Here is a 21,423-nt window from a genome sequence, read left to right as displayed (position 1 = left end):
GTGATCGAAAGCGAAAGCGTGTAGGGGACCCTACACGTGCATGATTTAATCATGCACAGGGCCTTTAGTATCTCAATAAAGCTGTTAGTCCAAAATGGTTAATTTTATAAGAAACTTTAAAAATAATATTTAAATTTCCAGCTACAGAAGTTCGTTCAGCTCTTGCAGCTGAAATAGTACAATGTATTCTGATTTTTCATTTTCAGGAGCGCACTGTCCTCCTTGACATCCATTAGTAGGGTATGGAATATTCCTTAAGATCTGCTCCTAAGTTACAGGATGCCTGTGTCTCAATAAGTTTTTAGTATGGTAATGCACTCATTTAATATCAGACATGCAAATAAGATATTTAAGAAAATAGTAATTTGCTCCCTTTGGATTTCTATTTTCAAAGGAGAAAAAACTATAATTAATTAGTAGTTGATTTATTAATTCTTAAATCTATACTTTCCTCAGATCTTATGAAATAAAATTGTAAATTTTTTTCCATTCAAAGTAATAGCTATTCAAGAATTATCTACTTTCCATTATTTCCTTAAGCTATAAGCCCAGAAGTAAAATTATTATAAAACTTGTTAATATATAGCAATTATATGTATATTTAATATATATATTAAACAGAGAAAGGCAATTTCTCTAAAAAAAGACAATATTTTCACAAAACACAAGCATTCAAACTAATATTTACATAAACAAACATAAGTTAAAATATTAATCAGTAAATAATAAAAAAATAAAATGTATTTTAAATTTAATAATCAAATAATGAGACAAAAGTTATGTAATATTTGGTATAATTATTAACAATCATTTAGTTTACCTGATAACATCCACTCCCCCAGTCTGGGTAACTCAGCTTCCTTTCACACTTTTCCATGACAAATGCTGATTTCTGAATTAGACAAACTGAATGAGGTCCATACTTTTCAGCACCATAGTTTTTAAAAAGGTCTGAAGAAAAACAGAAAATTTTTCTTAAAAACGTATCTTTGGCTCAAAGAACAAGAAATTGAAGTATTCCATCCTTATGACTAACGGTTATTTTAAAAACAAACATGTTTAATGGAAAATTTCAATTTAAAATATCAAGAGAAAGAGGGCTCCAAACTTAAACTAGGTTCTCAATATAGAAACTACTGGGAGAAAATTACTATAGTAGAAACAAGTGATAAAACTGGACCTAAAGTATTTAAGTTAAATATACAGAGGAAATGGCACTGAGAATCACCTTTATTAGTGGCTTAAAAGCAGTCACTTCCCAAATGACCCAAAATAGGATGAAGGCAACTATTTATATAATGAAAGCTTTTTGGGGGGTCTTACAACTTTTGCAAAACTCTTTGTATTTTCAACTTGAATTGTCATCTCCTGGAAGTTCATAAATACCATGCTGATCTAGTCTCAGACTAAACACAAACTTGCAGAGTGGACTCAATGACCTCTAAATAGCAAATGGGCAAAGGATGAAGCTCTTAAACACAAGCAATATTTTGCTCTCTTTATACTTAATACAAGTAAGTTTCATCTTTTGAAAGCAGAGAGTTCAATTAGCCCATTTAAAAATATTGTAAAGTTAAGTATTGCCCTGCCTTTGTGGCTCAGTGGGTAAGTGTTGACTTATGGACCTAGAGATCATGGTTCAATTCCCAGTCAGGGCACATGCCCAGGTTACAAGCTCAATCTCCAGCAGGGGGCATGCAAGAGGCAGCTGATCAATGATTCTCTCTCATCATTGCTGTTTCTATCTCTCTCTCTCCCTTCCTCTCTGAAATTATATATATAAATATATATATACTAGAGGCCCAGTGCACAAAATTCGTGTGCAGGTACGATCCCTAGGCCTGACCTTTGATCAGGGCCATCTTCCCCAGCTGCCCACAGCTGGCCCCGCCTCACCGGCGCCACCCACCCCCAGTTCCCCATTTGCCATCAGGTGATCAGTGCCTGACGGCCAGGGGAAGGAAACGAAAGGTCAGCTGTTCCCGCCCGATCGCCAGCCCCGCCCCCACCACAGGTGGCCATCAGGTGATCAGAGCCTGCTGGCCGAGGAAAGGGACCAAGAGGTGGTCAGTGTGCCTCATATCATAGTGACTGGTCCAGCGGTTGTTCTGCCGTTAGGGTCAATTTGCATATTACCCTTTTATTATATAGGATAGAGGCCTGGTGCATGGTTGGGGCCCGGCTGGACTGCCCTGAAGGGGGCCCTGGATCGGGGTGGGGGTCCACTGGAGGGCGGGACTGGCGGGGCGAGGGGCTGCAGGTGATTTGCAGGCCGGCCGCATCCCTAGCTTTGTCAAGAAGAACGTCTGGAAGACATCCAGTCTATCCGGTATAATTAGCATATTACCCTTTTATTAGTATAGATGTGTGTATGTATATCTATATCTATCTATATAAAAGCCAAAGCGACTGTTACAGCAGAATGACCGAATGACCAGAACGACTGGTTGCTATGATGCGCACTGACCACCCCGATTGCCTGGTCGGGGCCTGCCGGCTAACCTCCCGGACCCTCCCCCTGGCCAGCAGGCACCGACTGCCTGCTGGGAACAGGGAACTGGGGGTGGGGGGTGGTGGACTTGGGTGGCGCCAGGCCAAGGCGGGTGCAGGTGGGGGACAGGGACGGCTGCTGGCAGCCGGGAGCCAGAGAAAGGAAGGCCCCGGCCAGCCAACCTCCCGGGCCCTCCGGATCGCCTGATCGGGGCCTGCCGGCCAAACTCCTGGTCCCTCCCCCAAGCCGGCAGGCGCTGATCGCCTGATGGGGAATGGGGAACCCGGGGAGGGTGGCGGTGGATGTGAGCAGCACCAGGCCAAGGCGGGTGCGGGCAGGAGATGGGGCCGGCTGCCGGCAGTTGGGGGCTGGGGGAAGGAAGGCCGCAGCCGGCCAACCACCCGGTCCCTGAAGGCTTTTGAAAAACCTCTTTCTGGGGAGGCTTTTCTTTTCCCCCCAGCGATGCACAATTCAAAGGCGCTAGCTGAGGAGCCATCTGCTGCAGAGCCCCACTCTCTCCCCACACCCAGTCGGATTAAGTCTGGCACACGGTGGGGCGGAATACCCTGAGCTGCTGCCTGCAGGCGGGATGCTGACAGGGGTGGGCATGGACACAGGGGCCTTGGAGCTGGACCACCCAGCCCCCAGCGTGCTCTCCGCCTGGAGACATCCAGCTTTGACCTCCAGCCCCATTAACTGGATCAGTAGTGGGTGAGGAAATGAAACTTGGGGCGAGTACCAAGGGTGCAGTCCCCATGACCTTCCCCTCCCAGGATAACACTGTGCTCCCTAACCTCCCACATACCAAGAGATAAATGTGGATTTGCAAAGAGGCAGGCCCCCGAGGAGCTTCAGCTGGGGGGATGAGAGGAGTTACTCACTTCTGACACCCTCACCCTTTGCTTTAAGGCTGCATTCTCCTTCCCTAATACATGTTGCTTGAAGTACACGATGGTTTGTGTTTAGACATGTGATAAACATGAGGAAAGCAAAGTTTTGTGCTTTAGAACAAAATAATCTGGAGTCTTTGGGGGGGGGGTGTTATCTCTCTCACACACACACACACACACACACACACACACACACACTCACTCCTTCCTCCCCTCTTCCCTGGCTTGGCAAATCTTCATGCAGAAAGTTAACCCTTTGCACTCGCTTGCTTTTTTCTCGATTCCTGCTACCGATGCTAACCGTGTCGAGTCACACTTGACATCCGAGTGCAAAAGGTTAACCCTAGCTCCTCAGAACCCACCCTCACTGGAGTGGCCTCTGTTTTGTTTTTTTCTCTCACAATGTTTCTTTCTAACCTCTAAACCAGCAGTCGGACATACCCAAGCGTTCCCGGATTGTGAGAGGGAGCAGGCTGGGCTGAGGACTCCCCCCTCCGGTGCATGAATTTCGTGCACCAGGCCTCTAGTGTGTGTGTGTGTGTGTGTGTGTGTGTGTGTGTGTGTGTGTGTATGATAAAAAGATAAGTATTGCCCTGGCTCGGGGGTAGCTCAGTTAGTTAGAGTGTTGTCCTGATATGTTAATGTTGTAAGTTTGATCCCCCATCAAGGTACATACAAGAATCAACCAGTGAATGCATAAGTAGAATAACAAATTGATGTTTCTCTTTTTCTCTCTAAAATCAGTCAATAAAAAAAATTTTAAAAGGTAAGTATTTTATTTTGTCAGTTTTGAAAAATCTTAATTATATAAATGAAGAAAGAAAATGTAAAATAGAATTCTGTATTTCTTTTATTTTCAGAGTATTTCAAAGTCCTCAAAAAACACAGTGACTAATGGTATATAAAAGAAAAAGAGCATCAACAAGCTACAATTCTCAGGCCAAATCCTGAGGGTTACCTGTTTATATAAATAAAGTTTTAGCCAACACATCCACACTCATTCATTTGTAGATTATGATTGCTTTCACAATACAATAGCAGTGTTGAGCAGTTGAAATAGATATTATGACCCATAACACCTAAAATATTTACTATCTTGTTCTTTACAATAAATGTTTGCCAACTCTACCTATAAAACAATAAAATGTGATAATGTATTTTTAGCAAACCCATTACTGATAGATCTGTGCATTTCTTTTGCTTTATATGGAACTGTTGAGTAGTTGTATCATAAATCTTTAGATATTTATTAAGTAGGTGAGTGATAAAAAAAAAAACACAAAACTACAAACCCAGTTAAATCTGCTAGGTTTAAAAATAAAACATTATGGAAATTCAAAATTTAAAAGACTTAGTTTGTAATAAAGTATGAAATAAAGTGGGGGGGAAAGGACCAGGTTAAAAATTTTGATAACGCCCTAGCCAGTTTGGCTCACTGGACAGAGTGTTGGCCTGTGGACCGAAGGGTCCCAGGTTCAATTCCGGTCAAGGGCACATGCCTCAGTTGCGAACTCAGTCCAATGTGCAGGAGGCAGCCAATCAATGATTCCATCTCATCACTGATATTTCTATCTCCCTCTTCCTCTCCTTTCCTCTCTGAAATCAATAAAAATATATTTAAAAAATAATTTTGATGATCACAGAAACAAAAACTATTTATTGCTATTTATTAACATATCAGATGTGAGAACACTTTATTTATAGAGGTGGACAGTATGAGCTGTAACTATTATTTATTATTATTTTTTTGAGCTGTAACTATTATTGTTGAATATCCAATTGCCATACTATTTATCCCTTTGAAGACCTATTCATTTATATGTATTAAGAAAGAATAAATAGTATGACAACATCTTACTAGCTATGGGATAATAATGTTATTCTGATATATGAAGAATGGCATGTTACTTCTAAATTACATAAAATGCACACTCCTCAGGAGTTGAAAATACTTAATGTGATTAGCTAAAAAGAGCTCTCCATTGGAGGAACCTGCACTAAGTAACTGGATCACTTAGTGTCTTTTTATTCATCTGTGAAATTCAATAATATCTTCTCTATGTCTCTCATCAGGTTTTTAGAAGAATAAAATCCTATATAATAAAAGCCTAATATGCTAAGTGTCAGACCACTTGTGCGAACATTCAACCAGTCGCTATGACACACACTGACCATGAGGGGGCAGACGCTCTGACTGGTAGGTTAACTTGCTGCTGGGGTCCAGCCTATGTGGACTGGGCGAGAGGGGCCAGACACACCCTGGAGCCTCCCACAGTCCCTCCCTGGCCGGCCAACTTCTTGCAGTCCTTCCTCAGCCCTGATAGTGCATTGGTGGGGTCCCTCAGCCTGGCCTGAGTCCTCTCGCAATCCAGGACCCCTTGGGGCATGTTGGAGAGCCAGTTTTGGCCCAATCCCTGCAGGCTAAGTTGAGGGGCCCCACTGGTGCACAAATCTGTGCACTGGGCCTCTAGTTAAATATAAAAATAAAAGTGTTTTGTAAATGAAAGTGTCATGCAGATGTAAGGTATTACTAAAAAGCAGTGTGTGTATACATGTACAAATCTATCTAATAGCTAAAAATCCTTTCTATGTGTGATGGTTCTAAGCTCTTACTACATTAATTCATTTATTTCTCACCAGACCTCTATTAGATAGGTATTATTATCCCCTTTCTACAGAGGAAGATGCTGAGGCACAGAGAAGTTAGATTATTTACAACAGATGAATAGCAGTGGAACCACAATACACATTCCAGGGTCTGTGCTCTTAACCACTATTTTACATTGCTGATATATAATTGTAATGTGTATATAACATTTCATTTCACTAGACTACTAACCTGGTTGATTTTCCAATATTCTACAATCTGAGCTGCGCTGATATTCACCACTTACATGCCAACTGAATTCCTGACTGAAAGGGCAGTAGTCAGCAATTTCTACTGAACCACCATAATGGGGCAAATCTTCTGCAGGTATTCCACTGAGTTCATCAAAGTACTACAAAAAAAGTATTAGGAAGACAGGAGAAAAAGAAATATTCTGTATAACCAAACCAAGTCCACAGTCAATTTATAGCAACCCTCTAATGCTTTATAACACAAAGAAGATATTAATGTAGTTTTCCTCATGTACAGTAAGCATGTCAAACTCAAAGGCTAACACAGGCCAAATAAATGAGGCATGTGGCCCATGGGCCGTGAGTTTGACATGCTTGATGTACAGTGTAACACAAAGATATTTATATACTACTCAGGGGTATGTCAAAGCTATTGTAGTTTTAGAAATAAGTAAGGTAAGTAAACTGGTTAAGTTTCTTATTAGATAACAAATTTGATGTGTTTTTAAAGAAAGAATCAGAAGACTTTTAAGAGTTGACAAAACACAAAAGACTGCTTAGAATTAAGATTTTAAATATACTATACATCAAAAGTCTTTAGAATACTTAATTTATATGCTGTTTTGACATTCTTGAAAAAATAAAATTGTGAGAAAATGAAAGAGATCACATATATACATACTAGAGGCCCGGTGCATGAAAATTCATGCACTGGAGTGTGTGTGGGGGGGGTTCCCTCAGCCTGGCCTGCCCACTCTCACAGTCCGGGAGCCCTCAGGGGTGGGAGGCCACCCGGTGATCAGGGGAAGGAGATGCCCCATCACACCTCTGCTGCTGTCACTGCCGTCAGTGCAAGCCTCAGTCGACCCTGGTTACCTGAGCCTCAGCCGGTCCTGGTTACTGAGCCTCAGCTGGCCCTGGGTGGCTGGGAAGCCACCATCCAAGGCTTGCCTGCACCTCGGGCCAGCCCTGTGTGGCTGGGCAGCCGATATCTGAGGCTTGCCTGTGCCTTGGGTGTCAGCTGGGCAGCCACCATCCAAGGCTTGCCTGCACCTCGGGCCGGCCCTGGGCGGCTGGGGGGCTGAGAGGACTGGGGGACTCCGGAGGTGGAAGGGCACGGCCTTGCTGCACGCCTGCCGCCCCTGCAGGGTTAAGGGGACTGGGCGCCGCCATCTTGTGGCTTTGGGCACCGCCATCTTTGAGGGCGGGGCAGTCAATGAGCATATTCCCTCCTTATTGGCTGTGGGTGCGACCGCTTGAGGGTCAATTAGCATATTCCCTCTTTATTAGATAGGATAATACTTTGAACACCAAAGGAACAAGGTACCAGATAAATCTTAAAGATTTCACATTTTACACCAACTCATCCTATATAATAAAAGGCTAATATGCAAATCAACTGAATGGCAGAACGACCAGTCTCTATAACGCACACTGACCACCAGGGGGCAGACGCTCAATGCAGGAGCTGCCCCCTGGTGGTCAGTGCGTTCCCACACGGGGAGTGCCGCTCAGCCAGAAGCTGGGCTCACAGCTGGCGAGCGCAGTGGAGGTGGCCTCTCCCGCCTCTGGAGCAGTCGGACATCCCCTGAGGGCTCCCAGACTCTGAGAGGGTGCAGGTCGCTCCTGGACTACGAGAGGGCACAGTCTGGGCTGAGGGCGCCCCCCCGAGTGCACAAATTTTCTGCACCAGGCCTCTAGTTGAATTAGAATACTACTAGAGGCCCAGTGCACGAATTTGTGCACGGGTGGGGTTTGTCCGGCCTGCCCCAATTGGGGGGGAGAGGGGGCCAATCGGGGACGAGGCCAGCTGGGGGGAGGGGCCACGGGTGCTTGATGGGCCGGCCCCGCCCCCTGGTTGAACTCCCGGTAGAACTCCCAGTTGAGGGGACAATTTGCATATTAGCTTTTAATTATATAGGACGTCTAGAAATATAGTTACCATCATATGATGTCTGAAACACTCAGAAAGGTCATAAACATATGTAGGAAGCTCAAACTTTAGCAGCAATCATTTAAAATTAGCTTTTGTGATATAATTTCTGACTAACGTGTCCTTTGAAAATGACAGGCTGAGTTGAGGGTTTTAGAGATAGCCTTGGCAACGTACCACTTAAAAGGTCAAATCAGAGATTCAGACTGAACATCATGTGGGGCCATTTTCTTCACCTTTTACATCCCTTGAGTCAAACCTTCTCTAAATCAGAACTCCCAAGCCTTCTAATTAATTGGCTTAGAGTAGCTGGGTTATTTTCTTTAAAAAATCTTGTGGGGTTTTGTGGTGTGTAAATTAGAGGAAATTAAAGATGAAGACTTTGGAAACAACTATAAAGAAAAAAAACATACAGTTTAGAAATATTTAGAGCAAAATAAATATTCTAAATGCCTCTTACTATTTCTACAAGGAATTGCTAGATATTAATTACTATCTATTATCACATTAGTTATAAATAAATGGAGGAATTCCTCAGTTTTATCTGACTTATAGAAAACAAATGCGGCCTTATAAATTGAAACACTTAAGAGGCTTTACTCTTCTAATTCAAAATAGAAACTTATTTTTAAAAAGGTGATTGTTAAAATTGTGCCCCAAACAAGTGTTACCTGGTATTCTTGAGGCAAAGGTTTTGGAAACTTCTGCAAATTACACACTGCAACTGCTCTCTGGTCCTGTCTGCAAGTTAACTGCAAGGGATTACTCCTGAGGGTGTCACAGTAAGGGCTCAGCACCTGCCTCCTGCACATAAAGATAAAAACCACAGTATAAAACTGTAAAGAAAATAGTACACATCTATTCTTTTCCATTATAAGCTTATCTTTTCCACTATAATTTCAGTATGTTTTAATAGCTTAAAATTAATTGCTAAATCGAGTTATAAACTTATTTTTCAAAGGGTAAAAGGAATGAGTAATGTAGATGTGAAAGATTAAAGCTAGATGCATTATAACATTATTTCACTGTTATTAAATAAAATCCTATTTATCTCTCTCCATTTTTGTCAGTAAAATGGAGTTTTAAAGACCTGATTTGCATTTTATGACAAATGATGAAATTCCAGAGCTTGTCAAAAATATACATCTTCATAATTAACAAATGGAGTCTCAGAAACAAATGGAGATGACGTCCCCTTTGTCCTGCAGCTACAGAGAGTTAATTAAATATTTTCTATGCTACAATCTAGTTCAAAAAATCCTATTTGACAATTTGTTAAGTTAAAAACATTCATGCCCTGGCCGGCCCTCAGACGGGCGGGTCACAGGTTCAATTCCCGGTCAAGGGCACGTACGTCAGTTGCAGGTTCAATCCCGGCTCCTGTCGGGAGTCAAGTAATCAATGTGCCTGTAACACATGGCTGTTTCTCTTTTTTTAAAAAAAATATATTTTATTGATTTTTTACAGAGAGGAAGAGAGAGGGATAGAGAGTTAGATCAGCTGCCTCCTGCACACCTCCTACTGGGGATGTGCCCACAACCAAGGTACATGCCCTTGACCGGAATCGAACCTGGGACCCTTGAGTCCGCAGGCCGACGCTCTATCCACTGAGCCAAACCAGTTTTGGCTGGCTGTTTCTCTTTCTCTCTCTCCCTTCCTCCCTCCCCCGTCCCTTCCACTCTCTCTAAAAACTCAATGGAAAAAATATCCTCATTCCTTGGGTGAGGTTTAAAAAAGAACACACATACACACAAAAACAAAAACAATATCCACAATCCAATCTTTTTTTTCTGAGTAAAATGAAAATTGTGTTAATATTCCTAATTGTTACAACTTATTCTGTTGTCTGTTAAAATCTAATCTTGGAGAGAAAGTAATTTATTTAATGTTTAATTATTTAACTTGTTAATCCTCTCCTCTTCCAAGGATACTTTTTCCATTGAGAGTGGAAAGGAGGGAGAGAAGGGGGGAGATAGGGTGGAGATTGGGGGGCAGGAAGGATAGGTGGAGGGAGAGGGAGACAGAGAGAGAGAGAGAAAGAGAGAGAAACATCGATGCAAGGGAGACACATTGATTGGTTGCCTCCCACACATGCCCTGAGTGGGGCCAGGGATCGAACCTGCAACCCAGGTACATGCTCTTGACTAGGAATTGAACCCAAGACCCTTTAGTGTGCAGGCTAATGCTCTACCCACTGAACCACACCAGCCAGGGCTCAATGGAAACTTTTTTTAAAAATTGCACTAATTGCTACAGATTAAACTGAGTCCTCCAAAATTCGTGTGTAGAGGCTCTAACCTCCAATCTTACTATAACTGGAGAAAGGGTCTTTATGGTTAAATGAGGCCATAAGGGTAGAGCCCTAATTTGATAGGACTGGTATCTTTACAAGAAGAGGAAGAGAGACCAGAGTGCACTCTCTGCCATGTGAGGACACAGGGAGAAGACAGCTGTCTGCAAACCAGAAAGAGAACTCTCACCAGCAACAAAATTGGCAGGCACCTTGATCTCAGACTTCTCAGCCTATAGAACCACGAGAAAATAAATTTCTACTGATTAAGCCACCCCCTCTGTATTTTGTTATGGGAGCCCAAGCAGACTAAGACATGATGGAAATAAAAATAAAACATTGAAATTTGTGGGACATAGCTGAAGAAATGCTGAGAGGGAAATTTGTAACACTAAATCAGAAAGATATAACATCTCAAATTAATAATCAACAATACAGAGAAAGAAGAAGAAATAAAAAACAAGCAGAAGAAAAGCTATAAGATAAAAGCAGAAATCAATGGATTTGAAAACAACAGAAGACATCAATAAAACAAAAAGTTGGTTCTTTTAAAAAATTGGTTACAGCCCTAGCTGGTTTGGCTCAGTGGGTAGAGTGTTGGCCTGCGGACTGAGGGGTCCCTGGTTTGATCCCAGTCAAGGACACATGCCTGGGTTGCAGGCTCGATCCCCAGTAGGGGGCCTGCAGTGCAGGAGGCAACCGATCAATAATTCTCTCTCATCATTGATGTTTTTAGCTCTCTCTTCTTCTCCGTTCCTCTCTAAAATCAATAAAAAAAATATATCTTTTAAAAATTGGTAAAACTGACAAACATCTAGTAAAACTGTAAAAGAAACAGAGAAGAGTCAAAGGATTTTTTTCATTCATTAAAATGTTTTTTCATTCATTGATATGAATACAGTATATAGTGAATAATATATTCATTATATACAATATAATTCCATTTATATAATATTCTTGAAAGGACAAAATTAGAGAAATGGAAAACAGATTAGTGATTCCAGGAGTCAAGGAGGGGCTGACATGAGAGGGAACTGAGTATGACTATAAAAGCGAAACAAGAGGAATCCTTGCGGTGATCCAAATGTTCTGTATCTGACTATATCAGTGGCAATATCCTGGCTGTGACGTTGTACTATAGCTTTGTAAAATGTTACCAATCAAGGAAACTGGATGAAGTGTACATGGAATCTCTGCATATGAATCTGTAATTATCTTCAAAAAAATTATATATATATATATATATATATATATATATGTGTGTGTGTGTGTGTGTGTGTGTGTGTGTGTGTGCGCGCGTGCATATATATATATATATATATATATATATATATATATATATAAAATATATAAACATGCATGTGTGTGTTTGTGTGTATCCCCCAAAATTGGAGACTGTATTTTTAAAAAAGCTTGCTAGGTGATTATAATATGCATCCAGATTTGAGGACTCTATTGAAAAATACTTTTATGTTTTTTTAATACTGAATCAATAGTTACATCTATGTTTATGACCGCATTTTCTGAAGAAAACAGTAAGAAATATAGAGTATGTAAAATTTTTGCAATGTATATTTATGAATTATAAGCTAAACAGAAATATTTTATGGTCTGGCTCCCACATTGTAGATTCTTTAAGTCTATGATTTAAAACAATATGCAGCTATTTATTATATCACCAAGCACCATAAATGGTTTTCTACACATTTTGAATATGAACTAATCAGACCATATTTTGAAAATAACACTTTAGGCTCCAGATAAAGAACAAAATCAGAAATAAATTGTTATCAAACATGATGAGGAAATGTATTCTTACTTTTTTTTCTGCTGATCAATCCAGAATTTACAGCTCTTCCTGACAAAGTCACAGCCCATTCCTCGACCCCAGTCTAACTTCTCAGCCATGCTATAATTAGCTTTATACCAGCTGTGGAAATGATTCAAACAAAGCATTTTTTATTGCTGTCATTTAAAAAACAATTCCAACATACCCATGACAAATCTCAACAATGAGAAAACTAGGACCTCAAAAGGGACTTTGGTGGCCATCCCACGGACAGGCATTACTAAGAAAGCCCTGCTGCAAGGGTCTCCAGAGCAGGACTGGGGAACGTCAGTTTGTGGTGAGGCTGTTCCCAGTTGGAAACAACACTAACAAACCATGTTTCCATTGTAATTTCCAAAGATGAGAGAAGTCACAGCGTAGAAACTGGTCCAGGTGTGAGACCAGTGGAATGAGGGCCAAAGAAACAGAAAGAGAATGAGAGAAAAAGAGAAGTAAACTGAGGGAGAAACAGTGGAATTGTTAGGTAGCTAGTTTTTACCTAATCTGATTCAGTTGGCCCTAGTTTCTTGCTTCTCTAGCCTTGAATCTGTGCTATTTTATCATACAGGCCCTGCTTGTGACTAAATATTACACCGTTAAAATAAGACAAATGAATACAATGTCTAATACTTTTTAAAATGTTCTCATTTCAGAAAAAAACACACACACAACACATTGATTTAGTTTCCTGGCAAATTTAATCAACAAACTTAGTTTTATCAGCATTTCTCTTTTTTTTGAAAAAATCTTTTTCTTTTGGTCCTAGCCAGTTTGGCTCAGTGGATACAGCATTGGCCTGTGGACTGAAGGTCCTGGGTTCGAATTTGGTCAAGGGCACGTACCTCGGTTGCAGGCTCCTCCCTAGCCCAGGCCCAGGTCAGGGCTCGTGCAGGAGCCAACCAATTGATGTGTTTCTCTCACATCAATGTTTCTCTGTCTTTCCCTCTCTTCACCCTCCCTAAAAATCAATGGGAAAAATGTCCTCAGGTGAGGATTAATAAAAAAGAAAAAAAATCTTTTATTTTTCAAGGATTTGTGCACATTGAAAGGAAATTAATTAGAAGGTGGTTGGTGGGGCAGGACTGGGTGAGATGGGCCAGACACGCCCTGGATCTGACCTCCTGCAGTCCCTCCCTGGCTGGCCGCACCTGGGGTGGCGCTGGGGCTCAAAGGGCATCTGCGGAGTGAGTGGGGTCCCTTCGGCAGGTGGGGTCCCTCGGACTGGCTTGCAGGGATCGGCCGAAACCTCTGACATCCCCCGAGGGGTCCCGGAATGCGAGAGGGCATTCTGCAAAGTTGCTGTCATTCGGCTGCATTGAGCATCTGCCCCCTGGTGGTCAGTGCACATCATACCTACCAGCTGGTCAGCCAGTCAGCAGGTCGCTTAGCCTTTTATATATATAGATTACAACTGACATACAATATTATATTAGTTTCAGATGCACTCCATACTGATTAGACATTATATAACTTACTGATCCTCACAATAAATCTCATACCCATCTAACACCATACAAGTTATTTACTTACTTACTTATTTATTTATTTATTAAATATATTTTATTTATTTTTTTACAGAGAGGAAGGGAGAGGGATATAGAGAATTACAAATACCAACGCGAGAAAAACATAATTCAGCTGCCTCCTGCACACCTCCTATTGTGGATGTGCCCACAACCAAGGTACATTGCCCTTGACCGGAATCAAACCTGGGACCTTTCAGTCCACAGGTCGACGCTCTATCCACTGAGCCAAACCGGTTAGGGCCATACATAGTTATTATAATATTATCTATATACTAGAGGCCCAGTGCACGAAATTCGTGCACAGGGGTGGGGGTGTGTGTCCCTCAGCCCAGCCTGCACCCTCTCCAATCTGGCATCCCTCTCACAATCCAGGATTGCAGGCTCCCAACCGCTCACCTGCCTGCCTTCCTGATTGCCCCTAACTGCTTCTGCCTGCCAGCCTGATCACCCCCTAACCACTCCCCTGCCAGCCTGATCGACGCCTAACTGCTCCCCTGATGGCCCAATTGCCCCAACTGCCCTCCCCCGCCGGCCTGGTTGCCCCTAACTGTCCTCCCCTGTAGGCCTAGTCACCCCCAAACTGCCCTCCCTGCTGGCCTGGTCCCCCCGCAACTGCCCTCCCCTGCAGGCCTGGTCCCTTCCAACTGCCCTCCCTTGCTGGCCTGATTACCCACAACTGCCCACCCCTGCTGGCCATCTTGTGGCGGCCATATTGTGTCCACATGGGGTCAGCCATCTTTGACCACATGGTGGCGGCCATCTTGCGTGTTGGAGTGACAATCAATTTGCATATTACCCTTTTATTAGATAGGATATAAAAGACTAATATGCAAAGTGTCCCCTCGGGAGTTTGGCCAGGAGAACAGAAGTTCAATCGCTTGCTATGATGTGCAGTGCAGAACATGGTGGGTGACCAGTGGCAGCAGCGGGGCTGAGGGAACAAGGGAAGAAGGAGGCAGGGAGGCGGGGAACCTGATCAGCCCTGATCACTGGCCACGCCTAGAGACCCTACCCATGCACGAATTTCGTGCACTGGGCCTCTAGTTGATTATAATGCTCTACTTTACATCCTCATGACTATTCTGTAACAACCAATTTATACTTCTTTGGTTGGTTAATTGATTTTAGAGAGAGAAAGGGAGAGGGAGAGAGATAGAAACATAGATGAGAAACATGGCTTGGCTGCCTCCTGAACGCCCCCTACTGGGGATCAAGCCCAAAATCCGGGCATGTACCCTGACCAGGAATCCAACCGTGACCTCCATGCCAGCCGGAACCAGCAATCTCTTGCATAAGACAATGCTCAACCAACTGAGCCACACTGGTTGGGCTCCATGTCTAGTTTTAAAATAGTGTCAGAAATTTAGAAACATATAGCCCATGTTGCTGTTGTGTTGTCTCAGAAAAAAAGAAAAATGCTTTAAAATTCACCACTGCCATGATTTTTCATTAGTGACTCACACACTCCACAGTGCTTCTGTATCCAACTGGTATCTTCAAGAAACTAGCATTGTTTATAAAAAAGGCTATACATAGGCTGTTAAGCAGAGCAGCAGGACCACTTCAGCTAGCTATTGCTTATTCAGGGATAAATGAGAAAGAGCTATACTAGCACTAAAAAACATCCATCATTGTGGATTTTTTCCCCTTTCAAATACAGTATATGAATGCCCTAACTTGGTCCACTGTAAAGTATGAGAAACAATGATAACCTAGTAGTAATGAACACAGTGTCCATGCTGTAGTTTCTTAAAGCTATCCTATCTAATAAAAGGGTAATATGCAAATTAACCATCACTCCGCTACAAAGATGGCAGCACCCATAGTGGCCGGGGCGGGATGCTAGCATCGTAGCCCCGGCAACGAGGCCAGCTTCCCAAGCCGGACTGCGGAGGGAGGGAGGGCCTCTGGGCAGTGGGCACACGCCAGGGGTGGGAGGGGCTCGGAGCACGCCCTCACTCCAGCGGACAGGGCTCGGCAGCGAGCGAGCAGTGGAGAGCTACCAGCGGTGGTGGGTGTGGTGGCTCGGCTGCTGGGAGGCCGGATTTCGGCTGCTGGGGCCTGCGCTGAGGCAACTGGTGGTGAGGGAAATTGCGGAGGCGCGTCTGAGGCTGGGGCGCTGGGAGATGTAGGACTGCAGCCCAGGAGGCAAGGTGCCTGAGGACCTGGCCACCGCCCACCCTGGCACTGAAGTTGCCTCCTATGAGATGTATCCTAGCCTAGGTGTGTGGGAAGTGGGTTCAGGAACCTCTCCCTTTGTGGCGCCCAGAGCCCAGGCTGGCCAGCGCCCCAGAGGAGACCCCTGCCAGGATCGGGGGCGTGACCGGCCTCCAAAACGCGGGCGGCCATTAGCCCAGGCTGGCCAGCACCCCAGAGGAGACCCCCGTCAGGATCGGGGGGTGTGGCCAGCCTCCAAACCACGGGAGGCCATTAGTCCAGGCCAGCCAGCGCCCCAGAGAAGACCCCTACCAGGATAGGGAGGCATGGCTGGCCTCCAAACCTCCAGTGACCCTAGCCCAGGCTGGCCAGTGCCCCAGAGGAGACCCCTGCCAGAATTGGGGTCATGGCTGGCCTTCAAACTGTGGTGGCCCCTAGCCCGAGGAGGCCTCCTGGCTGAGGACGCCCAAGTCTGTTCTTGACCTAGGGCCGGGCTCTCCCCGCGAGGGATTCAGAAGCCGCCAGAGTCTAACTGCCAGTCTCTGGGAGGTGGGAGTGCATCCACTGTCCACCAAAAAGTAGGACCATCAAACCGTTCAGTTTCAGTGCAGACACAGGTCCATGGCTGACAGGGTGGAGGCCAGACCAAAACAAAACAGCAGAAACACCCTGCCCACCTGGGCGGGTGCAGCTGCAGTCCACGTGGCCTGGGTAGTGTAGAAAGCGCTACCTTCTCCCGGGTCCTATGCTGGCACCACTGCCTCGCTCACCCTCAAGCTCCGCTGAGTACTGACAGGGAAGTATGTAAAGCATCCTGAAGGAGTTGTACCACTCTGGGTTCTTTTGCCGAAAGACACTCTTTGGGATGAATTCAGAGACACATCTCACTTCCCATGAGACTGGAAGAACCATGTAAAAGGATTTCAACAAAAGCTTCCACATCTGTTTATTCTTTTGAATCCATAAAACGACCTTAAAAAACGTATTCGGGCCACCTAAGAGAAAATGCACTTTCTGGCCAGAGCACCATTTGCCCAACAGGTTAAAAGAAGCAGAGAGCTGGCACAGTGGAAATGACCCTGGTACCCTATGAGGAACATGGGAATGGGGTTGCAGAAATTCCACAAGCCTCTTGCCACCTTCTCCTTTGCAAGGACTGGAGGCAACTGGAAGTTACAGCTGTGATTTGGGACGCGGTAAGCAAATCTTGGGGGGCCTCTGAAAACATCTGCAATTGATTAAAAAGAAATAAAAGAACAGCTTTGTTGAGATCTAATTCATATACTGTACATGTCACCTAAAGTGTACAATGAACTGTTTTTTTAAAGTAAATTCAGAGTGGTACAACCATCACCATGCTCCATTTTTAAATATCTTCACGACCCCATCCCCTCCAAAAAAAAAACTTTTACCTAGTAGAATCACTTTCCTGATCATCTTCCCCCAAATAGATTGCATTTTAAGGGTGGGTAAAGGAAAGTTGAGGGAAGTTAAAATACTGCACAAAGGATCTTGTAAAATTACAAAGTCCAAAGTGAAGATCATGTGTTTTCTTTAAAAAATATATATATATATATATTTTTTTTTTTCAGAGAGAAAGGGAGAGGGAGAGAGAGATAGAAACATCAATAATAAGAATCACTGATCAGCTGCCTCCCACAGACCCCCTACTGGGGATTGAGCCCACAACCCAGGCATGTGCTCCTGACCAGAATCAAACCTGGGACCCTTCAGTCCACAGGCCGATGCTCTCTCCATTAAGCCAAACCGGCCAGGGCCATGTGTTTTCTTTAAGTTCTGCGTGGTTGTAATGGTCCCCAAATCTATACTAATAAAAGGATAATATGCTAATTAGAGTGGTTGTCTTTCAGACATCCTTCCAGACAAAGCTGCAGCGGCTGCAAGGGCTGAGGCTCAGGCAGCCATGGGCAGCTGCGAAGGGCTGAGGCTCAGGCCAGAAGTGGCAGCAGCAGCGGGATAATGGGGTGGTGCCCCCAGAGGAAGGCCAGACTGGGGGCCAAGGCACAGGCAGTTTGGGGTGATCAGGCCGATAGGGGAGGGCAGTTGGGGGCTATCGGGCCAGCAGGGGAGCAAGGTAGGGGCGATCAGGGAGGCAGGCAGTGGGGTTAGGGGCAATCAGGCAGGCAGGCAGGTTAGTGGTTAGGAGCCAGCGGTTCTGGATTGTGAGAGGGATGTCCGACTGCCAGAAGTTGGACATCCCCTGAGGGGTCCCAGATTGGAGAGGGTGCAGACTGGGCTGAGGGGCACCCCCTCCCCCAGTGCACGAATTTCGTGCACCAGGCCTCTAGTCTCTATTAAAAGGAACCAGCGCTCTTTGTAAGATTGGCTGATGCCCAGGGAGTATGTGCTGATCAACCTGGTACATTCTACCATACCAGAAACCAAGGAAGCTATCAAAAACCAACATGTCTTTTCTAAAGGATACAGGAGCCAATAAAGAAAAAGACCCCCATTGGAGTCATTTAAAAACAGTATTCTACTGCTTTACCAGAAAGTTCCACTGCCTTAAAAACCAGGAATCTATACATCACCAATTTCACTTATAATTTAAAATTTTTTTAAAATTAGTCTTTCCTTCATGTTAGCATGGCCTCTATGTATTGAAAGATAAATTCCGTAATACTAGGAATTTTGTTCTATTCCTTACTATATCTCAGGGCTTCAAATATTTGTTGAATGAATAAATGGAGTTGTTAGAGGTAATGGATAGCTAACTGCACAAAATTCTAAGAATATTTTACTTCAATGCAAAATGTCAGTATTTTAAGCTGATTAGTTTATTTAGCTTAATTGTATTAATTTTAATATTCATTTCATTTTAATAAACAATTCATATAATAATCTCAAAGCTGTCTTACCCAGTGTCCTCCATTAATGCCAGAGTGATTCGAGAGAGGACTCGGTTCTGGGTGTGAGAACCAGTCATTGCTTCATTCTGAAAATCGCCAACAGATTTTCATTAGAGAACTGGACCCCTTGCAATCTCAATAATTTCCATGATTACGTTGATGTATATTTAAAATGTCTTAAGTATGAGAGGCTCATGAAGTATTCACTTAAAATAGTGAAATACGTAAGTCTTGTTTAAAATGATAAGACTGAAGCTTAAAATCTACTTTCTGCCTCAAATGTCTACATTATGTCCAATTTTGTTTGAATGGTAGACAGCCAGCATTTAGAACTCTGTGATGAAAATGAGAATAAATACATTGAAACAGGAATACTGTAAAAATATTAACTACCTAGGCAAAATGGGTAGTTGAGACAGATGCCCAGATAATACTTACCTGAATTACACAAAAATGCTTTCAAAACCCTCAACTTTGTGATCACAGAAATACACATTAATATACAAAACACTTATCTCAGGATCAAAGGATTTGCATGAGGGACCTAAAATACCATCAAGGTCTACTATCTACCCAATGTGTTAATTCATATCATAAAATTTATACCAGTAGGTTACCTAACGATAAGGACTTCACTGCCTCTTAAGAAGGTGTATTCTATCTTTGGGCAGCTCTGACTATTCTTCCAATCTTTAATTTGAACACTAGATGGTCTTCTCAAGTACTTTAATATCATCTTTTAAAAAAATAGGTCAAGGACACAAAGTTGACTTCAGAGAAAGGTATAAGTTGATGAAATTAATAAAATTATTACTATCTACTGAAAAATAAATAAGCTTTCATTTCTGGCCAATCTACAACTTTCTAAAGGGAATCACTTGATACAATTGCTTAAAGAAAATAAACTGAAATTCCCACGGGAGAAATGTATGTCACTTCAAGTAAGTTTCCATCACTTACTTTGTGGTCATCTAGATAAGAACAGTCAGTATAAGCATTAATTTTACTCTTTTCACATTTTTACCAACTCGGGTCATGATATATGTAAGCATAATTTTCAAATCCTTCACCCATTTTTAAATTAGGTTGTCTTCTTTTTAAAAAAATATTTAAATTTTCTTATTGATTTCAGAGACGGAGAGGGAGAAGGAGAGATAGAAACATTGATTGGCTGCCTCTTGCACGAACCCCACTGGGGATTGAGCCCGAAACCTGGGCATGTGACCTGATTGGGAATTGAACCATGACCTCCTGGTTCATAGGTCAAGGCTCAACCACTGTTAGCCATGCTTTATTGTTGAGTTATAAGAGTTCTTCATATAGTCTGGATTATAGACCCTTATCAGACAGATGATTTGCAAATATTTTCTCCCGTTCTGTGAGTTGTTTTTTCACTTTCTTTTTTTTTCTTTCTTTCTTTTTCTTTCTTTATTTATTTTTTCCTTTTCACTTTCTTGATAGTGTCTTTTGAAGCACAAAAGTTTTTAATTTTTTATAAAGTTCAAGTTATCTATTTTCTTTGGTTGCTTATGCTTTTGGTATCACATCATATATATATGATGTGATACCAAAAGCATAAGCAAGACATTCTTATGTAAGACATTCTTATGTCTCTGAGCAAGACATTCCACTTGTAGGGATTTATCTTTTCTTTTTCTATATAAAGAAATTTGACCTTCAGTTAACTTCCTAATTCTGGTTTCTGGGAACCTAATAAAGGTGGAATGTGAACTGTGTTACCAGGCAACAGTACACAGGGAAAAAGACCTCCTGATATGTGTCTGGACTTGGGATTACTATAAGTGAACATGAACACCTGTTGGTAAGCCACAATTTTGGACTTCCCAGTGTGCAGTGACTTTTATGGGTATGACCCTTAAAGGGTTCTGCAAGTTATATCAATGGATAACTCTTAGACTGCTGTATGGAGTATAAGAGAAATGCCTGATGGCAATGGTAGCATGCTGTGCTTTCTTTCCTCTATCATTCTACATGAATGTTTTTTCAATGTGGACCATTTAGGTCTTGTTAGTTTGATTGTTTAGTTGAACCTAATTACCACCACTAGAACAACACTCCTAGAAGACATTGCAGATTTAAATAAGTTGTTCATTATAATATTTTTAAAATTAAAAATAAAAACATAATTATTCATTAGCATAGGAATGTTGTTCATATAATATGTAGCTATTAAAAAATGAATAGATCAAAAAAAAATGAATAGATCCAATATACAGATTATTCTACTAAAGCATGGGTTTCTGTATGTGAATGAGCTCATGTAAGCCTGGTAAATAAGAAAACAACATCATCATAATAAGGAATCGTGTTGCTTCATAATGATTTTCCCCCTGGATTTTAATGTCTTGTGCAATGGAGCAATAGCAGCTAAATACAAAGTACACTAAGGCAGCTAATAAACACAGTAACAGAGAAATGCTATACTGTGCAGGGTGTCCGTTCACTCCATGCTCTTCTACATGGCTTGATACAGCTAGAGGCTCTGACTTGGAAGTGCTTATTGCATGGTTCTCTCTAATCTTTGTACAATTTTACTATTTTCTTCCATTGCTCAGATTTATAGTCTCCCATCCAACTAT

The 21,423-nt window shown here is 42.6% G+C and overlaps 1 protein-coding gene across 5 annotated transcripts in view; it reads right to left on the bottom strand.

Annotated features, from left to right (window-relative positions):
- LMLN (leishmanolysin like peptidase) overlaps positions 1 to 21,423 on the bottom strand; it is a 61,710-nt gene that overhangs the window by 11,304 nt on the left and 28,983 nt on the right. For 3 of the 5 annotated variants that reach the window (XM_079764730.1, XM_079764726.1, XM_079764727.1), the window contains exons 11-15: positions 18,833 to 18,909; positions 12,262 to 12,372; positions 8,824 to 8,956; positions 6,221 to 6,380; positions 821 to 951 (exon numbers count right to left, since the gene is read on the bottom strand). In XM_079764730.1, the coding sequence (XP_079620856.1) occupies positions 821 to 951; positions 6,221 to 6,380; positions 8,824 to 8,956; positions 12,262 to 12,372; positions 18,833 to 18,909 (612 nt within the window). The remainder of the gene's footprint in view (positions 1 to 820; positions 952 to 6,220; positions 6,381 to 8,823; positions 8,957 to 12,261; positions 12,373 to 18,832; positions 18,910 to 21,423) is intronic. The other 2 variants (XM_079764729.1, XM_079764728.1) reach the window with 1 other exon arrangement.

This window comes from Cnephaeus nilssonii, assembly GCF_951640355.1.
Source record: "Cnephaeus nilssonii genome assembly, chromosome: 3".
Classification (NCBI taxonomy): domain Eukaryota; kingdom Metazoa; phylum Chordata; class Mammalia; order Chiroptera; family Vespertilionidae; genus Cnephaeus; species Cnephaeus nilssonii.
The sequence above is the reverse complement of the archived record's forward strand: the minus strand, read 5'-3'. Positions and strand labels throughout refer to the sequence as shown.